This window comes from Microtus pennsylvanicus, chromosome 7 (assembly GCF_037038515.1).
Source record: "Microtus pennsylvanicus isolate mMicPen1 chromosome 7, mMicPen1.hap1, whole genome shotgun sequence".
Lineage (NCBI taxonomy): Eukaryota > Metazoa > Chordata > Mammalia > Rodentia > Cricetidae > Microtus > Microtus pennsylvanicus.
The window spans coordinates 94,829,667-94,851,439 of NC_134585.1; the positions used below are offsets into that span (position 1 = coordinate 94,829,667).

The 21,773-nt window shown below is 44.4% G+C and overlaps 1 protein-coding gene across 2 annotated transcripts in view; it reads right to left on the reverse strand.

The window, feature by feature from the left end:
- Positions 1 to 21,773, reverse strand: part of Pde5a (phosphodiesterase 5A) — a 131,532-nt gene that overhangs the window by 14,049 nt on the left and 95,710 nt on the right. For both annotated transcript variants that reach the window (XM_075981465.1, XM_075981466.1), the window contains exons 12-16: positions 18,730 to 18,876; positions 13,609 to 13,734; positions 11,431 to 11,525; positions 4,471 to 4,558; positions 402 to 502 (exon numbers count right to left, since the gene is read on the reverse strand). In XM_075981465.1, coding sequence (XP_075837580.1) covers positions 402 to 502; positions 4,471 to 4,558; positions 11,431 to 11,525; positions 13,609 to 13,734; positions 18,730 to 18,876 — 557 coding nt within the window. The remainder of the gene's footprint in view (positions 1 to 401; positions 503 to 4,470; positions 4,559 to 11,430; positions 11,526 to 13,608; positions 13,735 to 18,729; positions 18,877 to 21,773) is intronic.

Sequence of the window (21,773 nt, forward strand, 5' to 3'; positions counted from 1 at the left end):
GATGGTTAGACTGGACCCGTGACGATGCCTCAAGACAGCTTCACAGACACAGCAGTAGAAGAGCATCCTGTGCTATCATTCGGAGCAGTAAGGGCACAAAGGAGTTGCCTTTAAAGACGACCCATCTGATCTGGGTGGTGGTGGCGCACGCCTTTAATCCCAGCACTCGGGAGGCAGAGGCAGGAGGATCTCTTGTGAGTTTGAGGCCAGCCTGGTCTACAAGAGCTAGTTCCAGGAAAGGATCCAAAGCTACAGAGAAACCCTGTCTCAAAAAACAAAACACACACACAAAATGACCCATCTGGTAAGCGTCTGGATGCTTGCTTTTAAAAGAATTTCCCAGTGTGGATATGAAAACGATCTAAGACCTATTTTGGAGGGCATCTCTTTTGAAGACTTACTTAATGTACAGTGCCAGGTCTGTAGCTAAAATTGCTTGCTTGATTATTTTCAATGTGGTCTTATACTCTTCAATGGAGAGGCCGCTGAGAATCTGGTTGCCCTTTATATAAAAAGAGAAACATCGTTAGTATTCTACCCGCAGGAGCCGCTCTCAAGAACTGACGCTGAAGATATAGTCACATGACTTAAACACACACCTCGTTCTGAGCCTGCTATTTAAAAGTATAAGCTATGAAGTAGTATTTTCCCTCTTCATTCCCACCATGCACCGCTCCATCATGTAAGATTAAAAACAACAACATGACATTATCCCTGCCTCTGTACACGTGTGTTTCCTCCTTGAGACTGAGTTGAAATCTACAAACTAAATAAGTCTGTCATTTTCCTTTGTGCGGATTAATTACCATAACATAACAGAAAACAAAGCGAAACTGAAAACTCAAAATCATATTAATGAATATGAAGAATAGAGTTGTGAAATTTTTATATAACTGATTATTTTAGAGACACTCCTCTGTGGCTTACGTAACAAACTTGGTAACATTTCTGGCTCACATTTATACAGCTTAACCAATACTGACAACTGTAGGTGTTCCTTATGAGTTGGACAGTTCAGATGGCTAGCAGGCCAGATCCAACGGTGCTGACTAGTTGGTGACCTAAGAAAGCATGAGCTCAAAGGTCTGGAAGGACGCTTGGAAGGGAGCAACCTGTATGCTGGGAGCAGGGCAAAGCACTCCTGCCCAGGGAAGACCACGCCAACAGGTTAGTCAACACCAAAACACTCCTCCCCAGGGAAGACCACGCCAACAGGTTAGTCAATACCAAATGATCAGGCCTAAAAACTTACAAACATGGAACATTATACAGACTAAGCAGATTGTATTTACATATCTAGGAATACACACACATATACACACATACACACACACAAACAATTAATGAAATGAGGGGTAGATGGGAGGGCTGGAAGGAAAAGAAAGCAGAAATGATGTCATTATATTACCCCCCCAATAATCAAAAGACATTATAATTTTTTCATGAACTATTTATGTGGGAATTTTTATTTGTTTTTCAAAACAGGGTTTTCCTGTGTAGCCTTAGCTGTCCTAGAATTAGCTCTGTAGAGCAGGGTGGCTTTGAACTCACAGAGATCCACCTTACGCAGGAATTTTTGTAGGTCCTATTTCCCATATTAGTAAAATGTTCTTTTGAAAAACCTGGTGGGGGTCAATGGGGGCCAATCCATGTATCATCACTGAAGGTTTTTGTTATAACATCTTGCTTTTTTTTTTGTCTGTAATTTAAAACAGAGTGGTTCCTTTTGATCTTCAACTAAACAAAGCCCAGAGTTCAGCCACTCCAAATATACTCAGAATGTGTGTAAACCTTCTAAGTCTCAGAGCCAAGAAAGTGCCCAGAGCTTTAGAAAGGAGATCGGGCGGTGAAGAACGATGCCAGGGCACTGCTGGTTTGCTCGGCTGGGAAGACAGTGATTAGGGAGTAATGAGATCCATGAATTAAATTAATGACCGCATCTGTGATGACAGCCACAGTCATTACTTCATCACTTTAGATCTGGGCCACGTGAAACTTTTCAGAAAACTTCTGGTGCTTTTATTTATTTTTAAGGTAAAACAATTGCCAGGAGATATTGAAATAGCTTTGATACTGCAGTCTCAGGTTTTTTTTTTCCAAAGAGTACAATCTGTATTTTTTTTATTTAATTGTGCTTACAAAGACAAACTATATAGACAGCTCTTATGACTTAAGCCAACTAAATGTATAGCCAGATTGCTATATGTCATGCTAAGTAACAACACACTATACAATAATTCATATATCTAATAAAAGAAGTATGATAGGAAATATTTAATACACTTTTTAAAAGGTTAGCAATTTCCTTGGTTTGGGACTGTACTTGAAATAAGACACCAACAGGACTTTTTAGATAGGGTGTGGAAGAGCACTCTTGTAATCCATGAATTTGGGAAGTAGAAACAGGAAGATTGGGGCCTTAAGGCCATCTTTCAGCTGTTCAGTGAGACAGAGGCCAGGTTGAGCTGTATGAGCCCAAGTTAAAAAAAAAAAAATCAACTCCCTATCCTACCACAAAGTAAATAAAAAGCTTTAGCACAGAGCATTTTTCCAAGGAAAGTACAGATGTTTCTACCCTAACATGCATATGTTTCTCCAATCTCAATTTTAGAAAATTATACACTAAAAATAACATAGTTCATGGGGAAAGTAGTGTTGGGGCAGATCACTCAAAACCTATGCGACTCTGAAACCAGAAGGCAAAGCAAAGCAAGGGAGGCTCTCGCTGGAGGTGAGTTGGCCCAGCAGGCCATGGGGCTTCCTCAGAATGCACAGAGAACATACCAGAGCCACAGAAGGGAATGCCGGACTCTGGGGTGCGGCAGTGTCCATGGGATTTGATGGGGAGGGAAGAGCAGGGTCAAGTGTCTCTCACAGCCTGCAGCGGAGGAGGAGGGCACAAGGGCCTGCTTCTCACTCTTCAAACACCACATTAAAATGATACTGATCACATATCAACTGACTCACGCTACACATTATAGCAAACACTCTATTAAGCCTTATATAAACTTCCTGAGGAAGTAGTCAGAAGAGGTTGTATAACATTTTTGTCAGTGTTGGGGGTCTAACCTAGTGTTCTTCACGTGTAAAACACACTCTACCTCTGAGCTGTACACTCCCTAACGTTATCGTCACACTACGGTATTATGGAAGAGGTGGGGATTCCCTTAGCCTCCAGTAGGAGACCCTGTGTGTGCTTCCTATGTTCAGTGGGGGAGGGGGGACTAGAATGGACTTGCGATGCATACTGCCTAAGAAACATAAAAGGCAAGACCAGATTGGCTGGCCATTCTGTAGCTGTTGTGGGGTGTCTCCATCATGAGGGTGCTTTGCAGGGATGATAAAATTACTAATACCTACCAGGTACAAAGAGTGGGACGCTCAACACTGTCAGTGTGTTAAGAAAGGCCAGACCCTTTTCTTGCCTATTCTGCTTTCCTGTTCACTGGCTGATTAGGTGGGAGACACAGAGGCTTGGTAGTAAGGAAGGAGCTAGAAGACATGCATAGTAAGGAACAAGAGATGCTTATGGGGGCGTAAAGGAGGAATCAGCCTCACAGTGTGAACTATGATGCTGGCGTGGTCACTTCGGTTTGTGACGTGAGAATGACATACTATACAGTTGGACCTAATAATAGTGACCACAATGTGACCCCCTAATTCTTCTCTAAAATTCAGGGGGAAAAAAACTAGACCTAACCCCAGCAAACATGAAGGCATTGTGATAAAACTGCCCAGGATTATGATTCATGCCTTGTGACCATTTAAATGTAATGGTAAAACCTCTCTCTTTTCTTTATCCAACACAGGTAGGATAATTAACAATCCCACAAGAAGAATAAAAACTAGCAAGCGTTTCATCAGACACGCTCAACCCAGCTCACGCTCTGATGTACGTTCTGCTAATACTGCACTCCTGAACATGTGTGTTTACTTAGCGAACTCTATCACGTTTTCCTACATTTGCTAACGCTCACTTATCCGTGTGCTCCAACAGCTTTTTCAGTCCTAGAGAGAACGGCTTGGTTGTGCGCAGCTAAAAGTGCCTATAAGACGGAGGCTGGGAGTACTACTGAGGGGAAACCCACTTAGCAGGTCCAAGGTCCTGGGCTTGACCCCAGTGCGCAGTCAAAAGGAAAAGAAGAAGAAACAGATACCAATCCGCAGGAACCACTTCACCTGCTTTTAAAAAGTTAAAGCGGGAGCCGTCAAGCACCAGTTTTGTTTCTAGTTTGGAATAATCAAAGGTCAGTCATCACAGTTATCCTTCGCGGGTAACACGAGATAGTTCTTACCGGCCAGACGTGAGACTGTAGCGATGTCTAATGCCTTGGCTATTCCTTCCTTACCCAAAAAGGAATAGAGAATGTTCGAGAATTTATGACGCTGGGAATAAGTCCAAAATCTAAAAATAAAGCTGCATTTATAAAGCTCCCCTTTGAGATTCACGACAATAAACGCTGTACTTACGGGGCTATTTAGAATCATCAGGCACTGATCAAAATGATGGTGTTCCATGATGGAATGGCAATAAAGCTGGGCCAGCGGGTGTTCGCTTCTGGGTGATGGCGTCGGAGAGGGAGAGAAACGGGAAGTTCCAGAACACGTTACTTCACCAGTCCATTACTGTTATTAACCGAAATTATCTCAAAACGAGCCGCACTAATAATTTTCTCCCCTGCCGAGGAGAGTGGCGTAATTTCTTAGAAATAAACACTGATGCAAACTGTCTTCAAATCACGATGCTGCTGGTTCAGAGATCAGCGACACTGCCTTGAGGGCTGAAAACAGCAGATGGGAGGAACGAGGGGAGAAGATTGCTGGCCCTTGGCACAGCCATGCTCCACTCCACAGTACCTAAAGCGTTATTGGATTGGACTTAGGTTTCAATGGGGCAATTGACTTAAAACCTAGAACAAATCCATGTTGCCATTTCCCCCTGCACCAAACTCCCCTGAACAGATGCTCAGGTGGAAGGTTAGTTTAGCCATGTGTGCCTATGTATAAGGAAAGAGACCACTGGGGTTAACGGGGCCTGAGGGGCCGAAAGCAAGACAGAGGGGGGCAGTAAGTACACAGCCTTGGAAAGGAGGGGTGCCTAGTGAAGGAGGGGGATAGCAGGAAGGAAGATGCTGAGTCACAGGGGTTGTTTGAGTGCAGGGCAGCCCTCAAGCTTTCTAAGCCCAGCTCTGAAGAAGCAGCTTAGACTTCCTGCCGGGGGAGCAGAGGGGAAGGGGGCCGCACTGTTTACTGTATGTGTGGGACAGCAGTCACAGAAGGACTCTGAAGCACGACAGGAAGAGTCTTCACTTCATTTCTCATGACCCTTCACATGTGAAAAACCACGCTCTTCACTTCCTTCTTAAAACCACGAAAGCGTTCTGTAACCCGTTCCTCCTAAAATGTATAGGAACGGGGCTTATGAACCGCAAAGCCCCGCACAGTGCTAGAAAACACGAACAAGTTTCTCTTTCTTCACTAGTATATTGCTTTCCATTTTGACTTTTCATTAAAAACCTACCCAGAGCTAATAAGATGTAGCGGGGAAAAAAAAATGGTTGCAGTGAGAAACAGAAATAGATGCAGTAGGAAAATGAGCGGCCAATGAAGGCGGGAGAATGTGTCACCTTGTCTATTCCTCTTGTTTAAATTGTCACCCGTCTTTCTGATTTAATGCCGCTATTGGCATAACCTTTCCCAGTCCTTGGCTGCTTTCTTTCTTCATGCCACCTCTAACTGATGACCTGTACTGTGGACCAGGGGCTGCGCTCAACATAGGAGAATGACCTCTCCTTTGAATCTTTCCACGGACTCCCTATCTTCTCCAGAGACCCCCCCCCCATTCTTCTCCAGTCTTTCATATTAAAGTCAGCTCAACTAGCATAGCAGTCACGTCCCTCCTTCGTTTCAGGCAAAAGAGAAGATTTTCAGGTGTCTACTATCCTTGTTTATGAAAGAACTAAAGAGCATGAAAGCAGGGTGGTACCCTAGGGAAACTGAGGCTGGAGGAGGTTTAGTTAGAAGCCAGCCTAGGATACGAGATGGAAACCTTTCACAGAACCTAACAGCAAACCAACCAACTCACATAAATGTAAATCACAAACACTTAAGACAAGGGTTGAGGACACATTGCCAGCTTCTGACCAGAGTCACTCAGCAGGTGCTGCGGCTCTCAATCTGTCACCGCATCAGACTATAAACCTGCTGAAGTTGCTGGCCTTTGGGACAACAGTTTCCGTTTATCAGGAGCCTGTACCACGCAGGCGCTGTGCTACTTGATTTATTATTACTGTATTTCATTGTGTAAGTATTGGACCAGCCGCCTCCCACCTACCTCCTACTTCAGCCCCTGAGACAGTGTTTCATTCAGACTTTAACACAGGCGCTAATCAGAGAGCTCTCTGCTTTGTCTTGGCCTACCCTAGGTACCGCTCCCCTGACCCACAGCTGGTGCCCAGTTTTCAAGCGCAAGCACATGGGCCAGTGTAGACTAGTTAAGGCCTGGGGACCACCACTGACTAATGGAACAAGGGCGTCTTACAGAGATGCGTCTCCTGCCTTAAAGCCCAGCGGCTCTGGGGCTCCTCCCATAAGGTTGCTCCAAATCACCTCTGGCAGGATTGGGTACCAGTTGCTCATCTGTATGTCTATCTGGAGAATATCCCTCCTCTCCTGCTTCATTCCAGACCTTTCTCTGTGCTCTGTGGGGTCATATTCACCAGCAAGCTATACATACAGCAACTTTTACCTCCAACTAGGGCTTCAGCGGAACCCAGGCAGAGAGCGCTATACAATGGGCATTTCTGCACATGTTTTAAATGTTCAGGCAGATTATCTCATTTGCTCAATGGGGATATAAATGACAGGCGTGGGGTTTGAGTGCATCCTCTCATTGCCTCTCTCTGTCCTGGTGTCTAAGCAGTATCTATTCACTGACCTAGTTGGGAGCCAGTGCAGGAAATGCAATTATGTGGATATAACACAAACCAGTTAGAACTTCAAACATACTTTACATTTCTAGAGGAGGCAGAAAGAACTGCATCAGATTTAGAGAGGATTTTTGGCTTGTGAGATAGACCAATGCCAAAATGTGTTTGTCTTTACTTACATTCTAAAAATACAAATTCGCCGGGCGGTGGTGGCGCACGCCTTTAATCCCAGCACTCGGGAGGCAGAGGCAGGCGGATCTCTGTGAGTTTGAGACCAGCCTGGTCTACAGAGCTAGTTCCAGGACAGGCTCCAAAGCCACAGAGAAACCCTGTCTCGAAAAAAAATAAATAAATAAAAATAAAAATACAAATTCATGAATCAAGCAATGGGTGAAAAAAAATGCCTTGGATTTCCTGTATACAAAAAAAAAAAAAAAACCATGGAAACCAATGTATTCGTGTTGCTGCTATTTGAGGCACATCAGAAGGACCTATTTAAACCACTACCGCTGTGGAATTTTCTTTCCACGCGGATGTCGGCGGGCGCTAACGAACTGGCATACTTTCTCTGCATTTTCCTGTCCTGCACAGTGATTGGCCTATCCTGGACAGTGGTATTGGGAAATACACTAGAAACAGAAAGCCTTAGAAACTGATTCAAAATAAATGTACTGTGAGAAAAACAGGGCCATCTCTCAGGCTTCTCCACCACCACAGACAGGGTTCGCGGTTCTGCCTGTGCAGCCGCAGGTCCCAGGCGGGAATCACTGCTGCTTTGTACCTTACCCCCCCCCCCCCCCAAAACGCCTTCACGCTCACTGCAGCACCACCGCTGTTTCAGCTTTCTCTCCTTTCTGCATGCAGCCTTCTAGCTTCCCCACGTGAAATTAACTAAGGCTGCTCTTTGGCCTCCTCCCCCTCTACTCGGTGTGACTGTCGGTTTGCACCTGCTGTGAGTTTTCTAGCTGAGCTCTGTGGTTCTAATTTCAATCCATTTATCGTGCGGTTCATGCTGCGACTTCCCTCCTAATGTTTTTTTCATCGCAACAGTTTTTTTTTTTTTTACAAATTCTATCAATTTCAGTATATACGGCTTAGGGCGACCCCCCCCCCCCCTTGAGGAGGTCTTGTGGCTCCTGCCTGTCTATTTTCTTGCTGGTCTACCGCTACTGGTCCATGCCCCCTTCACAGCATCCCGGAATATCCTTGTCCTTTATCTGAAAATCTACCCACCTTTCAGCTTAAATCTCACCTTCTCTATGAATAATGGACATGGGTTACACTAGGCTCGGCCAATCTCCTTCTCTGATGGACACTTGACGGCTACTTCATTAGATGACCCGGAACTCTCTAGATAATTAGCTTCTTCCTGCCTAGCAAAGAACCCAAACTCTAGCAATGGTTCACTATGCATGAGCCTAACATATAGCCTACTTTTGTTGAATCACTTTTTAATTGTTGGACTTGAAACTAAGCAAATAAATGCACATGCAAGTCCTGGGACACTGATGAGAAGCCTGATGCAGACGCTTTCTCTATAATGCAAGCTTAATAACTATTTTTATCAGCTACAGTGTTCTGGCCACCACTCATTTTCTTTTATTGTTTTGAGGTAGAGACTCACGTAGCTCAGGCTAGCCTCACACTGGCTCTGTAGCTGAGGTTAACCTTGAACTTCTGACCCTCCTGCCTCTGCCACCTGAGGGTACCACCACGTCTGGTTTACACGGTGTGAAGGGTCAAAGCCAGGGCTTCATGCGGACTTAGGCGAGCACTCTACCAACTGAACTACAGCCAGTCTGCTGGCGGTTCACCTGAAAGCATTCTTCTTCCCTCCCACAGGAACAGTGACCTTACTTATACCACGGGACACCAGTGGGACCCCTGGTGATGTCAGCCTTCTTACTAAAGAAAGAAAGGGTGGGGAGGAGCAGAGGGAGGGCCAACACTAGGCCACCACAGCCTCCTGCTCAAGGAAAGCCTTACCTCTAAGTAGACTTCTCGAAGTCACTTAAGAGAAAGGAGGATCTCGGTTTCTGACTCCATTACCCATGGACACCTCCTTCTTGCTGACTAACCACTCATATTTCTGTACCTTCTTTTTATTTATTTTTCTATGTGTCAGTCTGGATGCCTCATGGGTTCTGGGTACTGTTTGTCCCTCTAGAAGACAGAACTGTATACGGGGCTGTTTACAGGACTTTACTACCTCAAGGGCTCACTTGTACAGAAAATCCTACTTTAAATACCAGTCATTACCAGCAAGGAAAGAAAGAGGCCTGCTTTCCTTTACTCAAAACACAGAAATGTGAGAAGAAATAAAAGCCTCTGAGCAGCTTTAGCTTTTCCAAGACTTATTGCTTGGTTAGTGTCTACTTTGTGTGTGGGAAAATAAGACTCTACAATCTGTGTGTTCTGTTGTGTTGCCCCCCCCCCCAGGATTTTTTTTTAACCTAAAGAAAAGATCTAATTGCTCCAGAAGCTCTTTGGGATAATAATATTTTTAATAGTTTAAATATAGGGTTTTTTTAAAAGATTTATTTATTAAGTATACAGTGTTCTGTCTGAATGCATGCCTGCAGGCCAGAAGAAAGCACCAGGTCTCATTACAGATGGCTGTGAGCCATGATTTGATTGCTGGGAACTGAACTCAGGACCTTTAGAAGAGCAGGCAGTGTCTTAATGAGCCATCTCTCCAGTCCCCCATTTTTTAATATTAGTTATTTTTAAATGAAAGAAAAAACTTGCAATCTATCTTTTTCTTCACATATATAAAGCAACATGAGGGAAATTTCTACAATGATTAACAATATATATATTAATAACACAATGTTCCTTTCTTTGCTAGGCAGGGAGTATAGCCGTTCTATATGAACACAGGAAGGAGAACCATGCTATACAGATTGTGTGAACTGGTTACACAAGGAGGATAGCCATGTTATATGAACACAGGAAGGAGAGCCATGCTATACAGACTGTGTGAACTGGTCACACAGGGAGTATAGCCGTTCTATATGAACACAGGAAGGAGAGCCATGCTATACAGATTGTGTGAACTGGTTACACAAGGAGGATAGCCATGTTATATGAACACAGGAAGGAGAGCCATGCTATACAGATTGTGTGAACTGGTTACACAAGGAGGATAGCCATGTTATATGAACACAGGAAGGAGAGCCATGCTATACAGACTGTGTGAACTGGTCACACAGGGAGTATAGCCGTTCTATACAGACTGTGTGAACTGGTTACACAAGGAGGATAGCCATGCTATATGGACTGGTCACACAGGGAGGAGAGCCATGCTATATGGATGGATCACACTGAGGATCCCTTCCTATTGCAGCTCTCTTTCATTAATGACGTTTATGTGACACTCGGGACCACAAATAAAGCACAAGGACAAAGGACATGTCATCAAGTTACTTTTCTAAATCTTTAGGTTTTCAGGTGGAAAAAATCAGTCTGGGACAGGGAAGAGCCTTCTCTCTTGTTCACGAAGGGCAGCACAGGACATGATTGTGCGCTGCTAGAATCCTTATAGAAAGTCTTCTGTTTGTCACATGCAGGGATGACGGCTGGAGAGCCGTCTCCCACCCTGCAGACATTGGGAATCCCTGATGACATGATCAGTCAAGTCACCGCCTCACTTACAAAGATGCTCAGTAGTACGAGATTCTGCAATTACAAAGTAGACTTTTCAACCAAATTGCTATGAGAAGAGACTACAACAGGGGTTGGATGATTTGATGAAGAGTACTATCAGTTTCATCCACTCAGTTGCCATCACAAAATGCCACCTAAGTGTTGATCCTCGAAAGTACCTGAAAATTCTTAATCCGGTGGTTGACTCTCACTCCTAAGATCTGCAGGTGAGAGCATCACGCTGGACAACTCTAGGGATTATTGCTAGGACCTAACAGAATACGCATTAAACCTTCCACTCGGTAGATGCTTTGGCCTCTGGAAACATACACCATCCTTGTGCTATGAGGGTGCCATTATCTCCATTTTAAAGGAAATGAAGGTATGGAGAAGTCAGCTTCCTGTCCAAGGCTGCAAGGGAGCACTGGGCAGAGCCACAGCCTGAGCACAGAGTTCAAGTTCTCTAACACTGTGTGATGTCACCTCCACTAGAACTGAAAATCTTAGTCTATTGTAAGTCAGCAGGGCCCAGCGAGGCACTTTTTCGAATACTGTCTTTTCTACTCCAGGGTAAAAATGCTACACCTTCTGGACTGTTCTTCATGGTCTTATAAAGACGCTCCTAAACTGGGTCTACAAAAACCAAAGCAAAACTCACAACAATTACGTAATAAGGTTCTCAACATAAATACTGCCTGAAATGTGATTAATATAGTTTTACACTTAAACATAAATAGACTATGTATTGAAGCTCAACCAACTGACATTTTGTACTTTTTTTGGTAGCTCTAACTTAACATACAGTTCAATGATTTAGAGGAAACATTTTCTTGTTTTACTGGAGAAACCATCTTACCGCTGTATATACGAGTTGTTTACGCCACGGTGGTCCAAATCATGGCTTAAAGCAGCAATCAGCAGAGCAAGTATCTCTAGATCCGTCAACTTGTTCTGTGTGCAAAGGCAGTGAAGAAGAGAAAAAGAAAGATAAAGCATGGGCAGGGCCTCCTCCTGTGGCTTTTCATTACTAATTCCTGCACTGCTGCACCGTCAGAGACTCAGACACTCTGCTCCGTAGGCGGTCGTTTAGATTCTCATTCATAATGAGCTATTACAAATGTCACTCGACTACAGAAAACATTGAGATGCTTCCAAGATGAATAACCTGGGACCAGCAGCAAGCTGGCTCCATGCGTAACAGTGCTTGCTATGCAAGCCCAATAACGTGAGTGGCAGGAGAGAACCAACTTCCAAAAGCTGTCCCCTGACGGCCATACGTGTACCATGACCTATGTGTACGCACACACACACACACACACACACACACACACACACACACTGTAAGTTTTTCAAGTGAAAAAAAAAAGAATAATCTGCCCACCCACTGTTAATGTCACGAATCTTTATTTTTATACATGTGGAATGACTGTAAAAACTTCAATTATCTTTTTCTCTTGTTTCTCTGTAACCATGGCTTTGCTGTCTGTGATTGGCTGCTATATCCTTGAGGAACCTAGACAACGCTACTATTAAACAAAAGAGTAGAAATAAGATTACTGAGGGGAAATGGGCCTTCAAACATTGTATAATATATTCGCAAGCCCATTGGCTATTTTTGAGTCCTTGCTGTTTATATTACTTACACCGCTATTCCCATCGTCAGGAGGAAATGCAGGCTAAGCTGCCATGTCACTCTCTCCCGGAACTCCCAGCACCGTAAGCGTTGAAGCAAGTGTAAAACATGGCCTCACTCTTCGTCATGAAAGCCACGGATAACTTTCGGGGGTGATAACCTTAGGACTCTTGCACAACCCAGAATGAGTTTATTCTGGTCTTAGAAATGTTTCTGCAGGAGTGAAATCGCACTATGCTATTTTGTATGGCTTTGAGGACACTCCTTCTTCTTTTATTTATTTTCTATGTGCAGTGATCAAATCCAGGGTTTTACAGGGGCTGTTCCAGTGTTCAGTCACTAAACTAAACCCACGGCCAGTCATTTCTTTTAAAATTGACCATTTAAAATGTGTAACCCCTGAAAGTGAATTTGACAGAGAATAATATTTTTAAATTTACTTTTAGAACTGGGAGGCTCTGGGTTTAAATTACATAATAGATGTTTAGAATTACTTACTCAGAATAGCTTAGTCAATTCCCACTGAAGATAAAATCTAAGGACAAACATACGACGGGATTGGGCTGGACACGAATGCTTTATGTGAATGTTTTCTACCCTCGTCTTCCTTTTAACTGGCCTCAGATCAATGCACATCAAAGCGAAACCTGTCTGAGTTAGCAGGTGTAGAGTGGCCGCCTTCCACACAGGGTAGGACTGACAGCCAGGAGCTTGTCTCTGACAACACTTGGTGAGTTTTGAGTAATTCTGCCATGGAGCAGTTGAGTGTGAATATATAAATGTATATCTAGCTTTCAGTCTCTTCCTCCAGCAGAAATATTTATTTGCCCAAGGACTACTAAAACATAACATGAAGTCAGGGGATTTTACTACATGGTATTTATTCTAAATCAAAGAAAGTTAGCAGCCGACTATCCTGCAGTGCTAATCTTCAACCCACCATGAGTCATTATGTGGTACATTAGTCAACGACCATTGTAAACGGAGATGGTTGGTTCATTTCTGGCCACCCAGACCCAAATAATCATACAGAAGCTGTATTCATTACAATACTGCTTGGCCAACAGCTTAGTCATATTTCTAGCTAGCTCTTACATCTCAAATTAACCCATTTCTATTAATCTGTGTATTGCCATGAGGCTATGTCCTACCGGGAAAGGTTCTGGCATCTGTCTCCTTTGGCAACTACATGGCATCTCCCTGACTCCACTACTCTCTCTATAGATCTCTTGTAGCCTGGATATATTCTGCCCTGCCATTGGCCAAAGCAGCTCTATTAATTAGCCAATAAAAACAACACATACACAGAAGGACGTCCCACATCAGACCATAGGGGCACGTTATAAATAGACGGGCTTGCCGTAAACTCCACTAAGCAGACTTCCGGACGGCTGTGAGTACCTGAATCTTGCCTGCTTTCAGAGCAGCGAACATGCACTGTGCTGTGTTGAAGGCGTGTCTCCAATTGTGATAGGCAACGTTCTTCCGATAATTCTTCTTAACACTTAAAATCCATCTGCAAAGAACCTTTAGGAGATGAAGGAGAAGGTGCGACAATGACTGCCAAGTTAGCCATCATTTTCTGAGTTCCGGCACCTTGCGGCACTCACACTCAATCCTTACAGGGCGAGGGAGGCGGGCATGACTGTTCTGACCCCTTGACAAAGGAAGAGAGCAACACTGGCTCCTCACAGCTGATGGCTTCTGGCAGGGGTGGGTGGGGTAGGGCTCAGTTTTAAAGGACTCACATCTCACCATGCTGCAGTGAGAATACGGGCGATACAAACTGGACTGGCTTGGGTTTTCTTTTCTTCTTTTCTTTTGGAAAAGCCCAAGGGACAGGGGTGGGGTGGGGGTAGGGGTGTGGACCTGGAAAGTCAGGCAAGCAAATGTGATGGGGGACATTACGTGAAACTCAAATAATTGATAAAATATTTTAGAAAAAAAATGAATAGCTATTTTAAAAAGAGAAAAAGAGAAAGGAAAGAAGGAAGGGAGGGAGGAAGGAAGAAAAGAAGGAAGAAACTACACTCAATCAGGTAACCTGTCAGTGGAGGTTGTTCATAAGGGGCAGAGCCAGAAGTCAAATATTACTGGTTCAGTCCAGAATCTACTAAGCTAACCTAGTTCGATTGGATGGAAAATGGATATCTCAAAGAAAGGTATTTCGTCATGGGTAGGACACCAACTACCTTTATAAAAAATATCTCCTGGTGCTGTCCTTAGAATCTGAGTCATAGGCGCATAAGGGTTGGAGAATGAGTCCACTCCATGCTCTGTGTGCCAGAGTCACAGGTTGATGCCCTCTTCATTATGTCTATACCCTTTCAGTTCTGCCTAAGGGTTAGGCACAGTCAATGACTGCCTACCGAGAAATCAAAATATGGAAATAATGTATATGAAGGAAAGCTCCTGGGAGCCATATGGAAAACATTTCTTTTAAAAGATGGGAAGGGGGGAGAAGGCAAAATTATTCAAGCAAGTCTCCCAAGTTGGGTTTAATTTAACTTCTAAGTGGAGTATTAAATTAAGTCCTCAGGGACCCATGAGCTAAGCATGGCGATTCTGTTTGTGTTACTAGCCCGCCTCTCTTAAAATCTGAATGATTTACGCTCTTTTTTGTAAAAACAAGGATGCGCTTTTCCCCAAGTGTGTCACTGGGGATATTGCAAACACAAAGAACATTGCCTCGGGACTGGAAAAAGTTCGAGGGGAAAGAACACAGCTTTGAAAGCATCCAGCCTTGTGATTGGCTCTGGGGGCTGAGCGGGAGGCTCTGCACTGTTGGTAGAAACTGCTCCATCACAGAGGACTTGGCCTAATCACTTTTCTTTTTATGGCTTTGCCTTCTAGTTCTGTGGTTCAGTTCCCGGAGAATTCTCCAATAAAGAACCTCGGGATTTCTGAGCACTGGGCCCTGTGAGTTGTCCTTGTGTAAGCAGGTCTGTGTGGCCACGGTGGATGTGCGCTCACTCAGCACTGAAATATCAGCACAGAGTTCTTTATTCTGGATGTTTTTGGACTCTGGTGGAAAGATGCCAGAGCAGTCACAGTAGGGGATCTCAAATGAAAGCCACACGTTGTACTTTGATGTGTTCTGAGAGTACACATCAGTATCATGTAGAAAATCTCTTGTGAGTAATGAAAGCAGCAAGAAAAGTCATGAGAAAAACTGGAAATTCAATGTCTCAATATAGTCTTCACTAGTTCAAAGCCTAAAGCTTGTATTAAATATGTATTCCTACCCTGCAATTAAACCATGGCTAGAGTAACTCTCTTTGGGGATCTGGTAAAACGTACTAGCTTGGGGCTCTTTGAGGATGGGAACCTTGATCACAACACATAATGGACCCCACCTCCTGGGCATGGGAAGGAGAATGAGAGGGCATTAGAATCTGAAACAGTGTTCAGGTTAATTATCAGTAAAGAGGCTTGGTCAGTGGTTGATAACACCTTTGAGGAAGGCCAAAGACTGTCTGTGACAGGAAGGATAGTCTTATGACTTCAAGAGAACAGCCTACAGCCAGGAGGGGAGAAAAAAGATGAAGCCTAAGCACTTGCTAAGAAGAGATGTGCACTGGGAAACCCAGAAGCCATTGCACTGACTGTCATCACACTAGGCCAGCCCGCTTTCTGAATTCCAGTTCAGAGAGCAATATTTTCTTTCTCTTCTTTCTAGCTCCCTTTTCCAAACCAAACTGACCCAAACCCTAAACCTGTTGCGTCGATGCTCTGGGCTTTCCTTTCCCTCTGAAGACCTCCGGCTCCTGAGCAGGTGCTCACAGACTGCCATTGCTGGGCCTGTGTGGCTTCTTAACCTACTCAGAAAGCCTTGCCTTCTCTCGCCCTCGGCTCCTGGCAGCTGCTGACATCTCCAGCTTGCCTTCCCTGCTATTTCGCTTAAACTCTAGTAAAATGATCCTCAAGTGTCTGAGTCTGTTCTAAAATTCTTTTCCTACATGACTAAGAACCTGCAGAAAGGACCTATGTTCCCCAGAGACCATGGAATAAAGTGCAGTAGATACAGTTCAGGGGGGTAGAGACAGAAAGACAATCAACACGTATTCTAATATAGTGGGTGGCTTCAGAGACCAGTGACGGGCAGTGGCTGCCACCAACATCAATAATGCTGGAGTTTTGTTGTTCAGTGTGAAATGTCTTGGTAGGGACATCCTCCCCACCTAAAATTATACTGACAATAACACCTGAAACACAAGAGAAGACTAGACACTTAAGCAGAAAAGCCAACCGAAATAACCCCAACGGTCAGGTTGATGCTGCCCAGAGTCATTTTAAATCAAAATTAGCTCACAAAGTGCCAATATTCCATAAATTTCCCCCACCTTGTAAAAGTTCTATGTAAAGGAATTAAAATCTTTTAATCTCCCCACCTTGTACAACTGTTATGAAAATCTTTTCATCTCTTCCATCTGGCAAAACTTTTGTTTACACAAAAAGCTCCCTGTAATCCTGGAAGCCTACGGTCCGGAGCAACTCATCACTTTCCTTCATTTCCTTTACACTGAGTCTTTTAAAACCAGCCAATCTCAAAGACTGTGAGGTCAGAACCCGGCCAATGGGAAAAATACAGTCACCATCTGTATTAGAATAAAAATGAACTAAACTTCCTGCCCCAGGGTACTCGCTAGCCCAGTCTGGGTCATGGAGTTCCACTGGAGAAAAAAAATTACCTCGATGAGCTATTTTTACTTTGTTCATGTGAAGTTATCTATTGCTTGTTTTTGCCATTAAGGTAGGGGAAAAGAAAAAGAAAATACGTGATCTAGAGAGGCAGGCTCCTCCTACGGCTAAGAATCCGAAGAAAGGGTTGCTAGGGAAAACGAGTATCTATCTATAATACCCATTCCTCAAATGCTACCTATAAGCCAAACAAAAAGTAAATCAACAATAAGCGTTTTTCAAAAAGAATCACATTCTTGTGCTCTAGCCAAGCCCTTGGAAGACAGTCATTGTTAGTCACAGATGCAGACACTCTGGGAACACATGGAACAGATCAAGGTATTAGGAAGGAAAACCGGGATCCATATTTAGGACTTCTGACACCAGATCTGAACTTATCACATCCACGGGGCGGACTTTCAAAGTGAATCCTATCTCACCGTGGAAAAATCTGACAGTGATTTAGCATGGTCAAACTGGCCGAAAGGGGAGATAATTGACATGCTCTCTGTAGCTGTGGATTAAGCAGAATGTCACAAGCACACACATACGCAGGCATGTAAGGTACAGATGAACATGTAATTCACACCGGCTCCCCCGAGCAGTAACACCATCTACTCTAAGAGATGAGGAAACTGAGAACATGGGAGGTAAACTCCCGGTGCGTGTGTGCGGATCACTAAGAGATCTGTGATTGAAGTCCATGACATTCCTCCTCAGTGACGGCCTGGTTTCTTCATTTGTGAATAAGGTCCATTCGTGGGAATTTGTTGGAATAATCAAACAACACAGCATCCCCCAACTAACACTCAGACAAGAGAGACCATCATTAGCCTGTCCGAATTGCTTGCGCTTCATCGAAGAAAAGTAATACGAACTTTGATTAAATTTAAGTGAGAATCAGATTAGGGTCCCCCGGAAGAAAAGCGACACTCTATCAACCTTAGTTATATTTGCCCTCGGCTTTCTTTCCATTCTGTGAGGCCTTTGAGAGCGGGGTCAGCTCATCATTGGAATCACAAAGAGCATGTGAGTAACTTTTCATCGTATGAATCAAGGCAGGGCTAAATAGAATCATAAAAGTATTGAAGACAGAAAGCTTTATATAGGCAATCTGTATTTGGAGACTGGGCCCCAAGGGGTCTCATTTCTGCTCTATAGAGATGACCTCGTTTGAGGAGTCTGGCCTCACACTAGGGCCCTGGTGCTGCTGCGTTCTACGTGGTCATCACAGCCTTGGCGATGGTGTCAGGGTACTTCCAGGCTTCGAACTCCTCCGTGAGTCGCCACTGGAGGAGAGCCAGTTCCCTTAGATGGCTCCCCAGACTGCCTGTTCTGCTGCTCACCCTTCCAGCCGCTTCTCTGGCCACCTTTCCCTCCCCTATGTCCTACCCAGTACCTCCTGTCACCTGCTTTTGCGCTTTTCCCGTCGTTTTAGGTAAAATCCTCCTATATTTTTCCACCTGGTGCCTGACACACGGTGGGAATCCAATACATGCGTTTTGTGGAGGGAGGGGTTCCAGACAGGGTTTTTCTATGTAGCCCTGGCTGTCTTGGAACTCACCCTGTAGACCAGGCTGGCCTCGAACTCACAGAGATCTGACTTCCTCTGCCTCCCGACTGCTGGAATTAAAGGCATACACCACCAGCACTCAGTTTAATGAATGCATTTTTAATGACGGATGGGTTTTCTTAGGCAAGGGTATGTTAATCATTAAAGCTGAAAACCCCTATTAGGTGCTATTAGTCAGGTACGGTTTTCTATCTTACACACAGACACATAAGTATACACACACACACACACACACACACTTTTACAAATGCACATCGCTGCCTTCCTACCTCATGCTTCATCTGGAAGTTCTGCACAAGGTTGAGGTCAGTGAACATCCGAATTGTACACAGCGCCGTCTCCACATCAGACAGCTCAAAGTCGCTGAAGCTGAAGTCAGTAATCTTAAGGGTTTGGGCAGATGGTACCACAGCAGCCTTAATGAAGAGAAGAAAATGAAATAAAGCTGTGAACTAAGACGGAGTTAGTCACAATGCGTTCTCACTTTTCTGTAGGGCCAAGGATCATGCTCTTTCTTTTATTTTTTCCTTTCAATATTGCTGTAGTTTGGGTCTGGATTGTTCCTGAAAAGAAGTGGGCTTGTTCTTCAGCCCAGTGCTGTTGGGATGTCTTAGTCAGGGTTTCTATTGCTGTGGTAAAACATCATGACCGAAGGCAACGTTAGGGTGGGAGACATTTATGCATCTTACAACTTGCAGTCCATCATCCAAGGAAGCCAGGGAAGGGCCTCTGAGTAGGAACCTGGGGGCAAGAAGTAGTGTAGGGGCCATAGAGGGCTCTGCTTACTGGCTGGATCCTTATGGCTTTCTTAGAGCGCCCAGGACCACCAGTCCAGGGGTGGCACTGACCACAGTGAGCTGTGCCTAGCCACATCAATCATCAATCAAGAAAAAGCACTAATGGCTTGCCTACATGCGAATCTGGTGGGGGCATTTTCCCAATTAATCTTTCCTCTTACAAAACGGCTTGTGTCGAGTTTATATAAAACTAACTAGCACATGGCAGTGGAACGTGTCAAGAGGTGGAGCTCATAGCGGGGAAATAAATTTACTGTAGGTATGACCTAGAATGGGAGACTCTGGAGCCTTTGTTTCCTCTTACTGAAAACACTTGCTGGATGTCATGGGACGATCAGTTTTCTCCCATAATGCACTGGGTCAACCCCATAGCAGTATAGCCGACTTGATTATGTACTACAAACTCTGAAACCATGAGCCCACATAAACGTCCTCTTCTTCAGTTGGTTCTCTCAGGTACGTTATCAAGCACTGGCAAACTGCAATAGACTAGAAATCTTTGTCACAGGATCGATCCCCCTACCCTTTTTAAAACAAGCCACATGGGGTTAACAAATATGATTCCAGAGAGGTGAGAGGCTTGCTATGGTGAGACAGCACTTCAAACAGAAAGTAGCAAAGAGCACCCCAGAAATCCGGCTTTTTTATACCTCCTATTAATTTGACAGATGCAACTCTCTGGAACTATCCCATCACCGGAAGTCAGCAGAAAGCATGGTAAAGAGAATGGTCCAGACAACTTATGATTCATTCATACAAAAACCTTGTGGATACTCTGCACCCTTACCTGACATAGAAGCCAGGTGAGGAGCGGAGCTGATTTCCAAGACAGCACATTACCTAGCTCAGATCTTGTTTCACTGATACCCTGTAGAGTCTACAGTGGAGCCGATGCAGATTCTTCTCCTAGCTTGAACATGTCAATCACCTCAATGCTAACAAAAGCACTGGCATGGGAATTTTAACTTAGTCCACTACAGGTGGCTGTGGGAAGCTGATTTTGTTTGTATTTTGGAAGGGGTGGCACGCTCCCCCCCCCCTTTCTCTCTCTCTCCTAAAATCCTTGGCTTGCTACAGTCATTTAATTGTAGCAAGCACCTGGAGGGTCTTGCTCTTTTACATCCATCTCTCTTTTTTTGCACTGTCTGCTTCTGTGAGCTCCTGCTCTATAACTGATAAGTTCCTCTAAGACATAGTTACAATCTAAAGTAGGAGTAAGCACCCCCCCCCGTGCTAGCCCCTCTCTGGGAATACCTGCTAAGTTACAATCTAAAGTAGGAGTAAGCACCCCCCCCCCCGTGCTAGCCCCTCTCTGGGAATACCTGCTAAGTGCCACGAATGGCTGTAACTTATTGTCGTGGTTCCTATGCCTTTTTATTTATTAACATAAGTACTTAAGATTAACAGGGAGGGAATTTAAAGAAAATTTTATTCTTCTTGCTTAACTTAACAATTTTCATTTTATTTCAAGACGAGCCTCCTATGGACTCCAGGCTAGCCTACCTTAGCACTGCCAGTATTGGAACGATAGGCGTGCACCAAGATTCTTAAAGTCCTAAAGCTTCCTAGGAGGATGAGGTCCATCTGCCTGTGTTGGGGCAGTCCTCCAAGTACATCCTAATCTTGCTCTCAGAAACACCTAATTTGTTATGCTGTCTAGGTTTTAGGAAAATTAAACAGCAACACGATCTTTGAACTCTTTTTCTAAAGCATCAGTGAATGATTAACTGGCCAAGGCCAAGGGACCCTGGCAGCCTCACTGCTCTCTCGTTCTCTCCTCTATGCTTGCTGGAGCCTGCGGCTACTTGAACTTGTAGGGCCCCCTACTCGCACACTCATGGACCATGTACTCTGTGGACATGCAACCCAGTGCTAGCATTGGTGGTAGCCAGATCAGGATGAGAGCAACTTGATAAAAAGAGCCTTTTGTTTATTGAGAAAAGAAATACTGAGTGGAAACAGTTGCCCAACCCCTTCGGTTTCTTAGCATTCAGACGACACTATCCTGTCTTCCTTTCAACTTTGTGACCTAAAGCCGTCAAAATAGTAAAATCTCCCAGAGCAACTGGGCGCTCGAGAGCCCCTATACCTTCAAAGCTATTTCCCCGCTCATGGTGGCTGTCATGTTTTACTTCAAGTAGACAAGATTGTTCCATCCTGTAAGACTCTTCCCCGCAGGCAGAACTTCACGAGAAAATATGCACCCTGGAAAGCCAGTCCCATGGATTTTGTGGGGGCTGAACCAGGGAAGACAACTGAACATGTTTAGAAAAAGGTCTCATTGTTTACAGTGGCTTCCAGCATCAGAGAGGGAGCCGCTCCAGTTGGGGAGGAAACAGATAACATCTGCTTTCCTTGAGCATACCCACTAGACCAGAGAACAGATGTTTTATTCCTCAGCATCATTTTTCTTACAGCAGGACGTTTTCTTCCTTTCCTTCCACAAAGCATATTCCACAGCTGCAGGAGAGGTGGCCCACACAGCCCAGCCCAGGCCTCCCCTTTGTGCGTGGAGT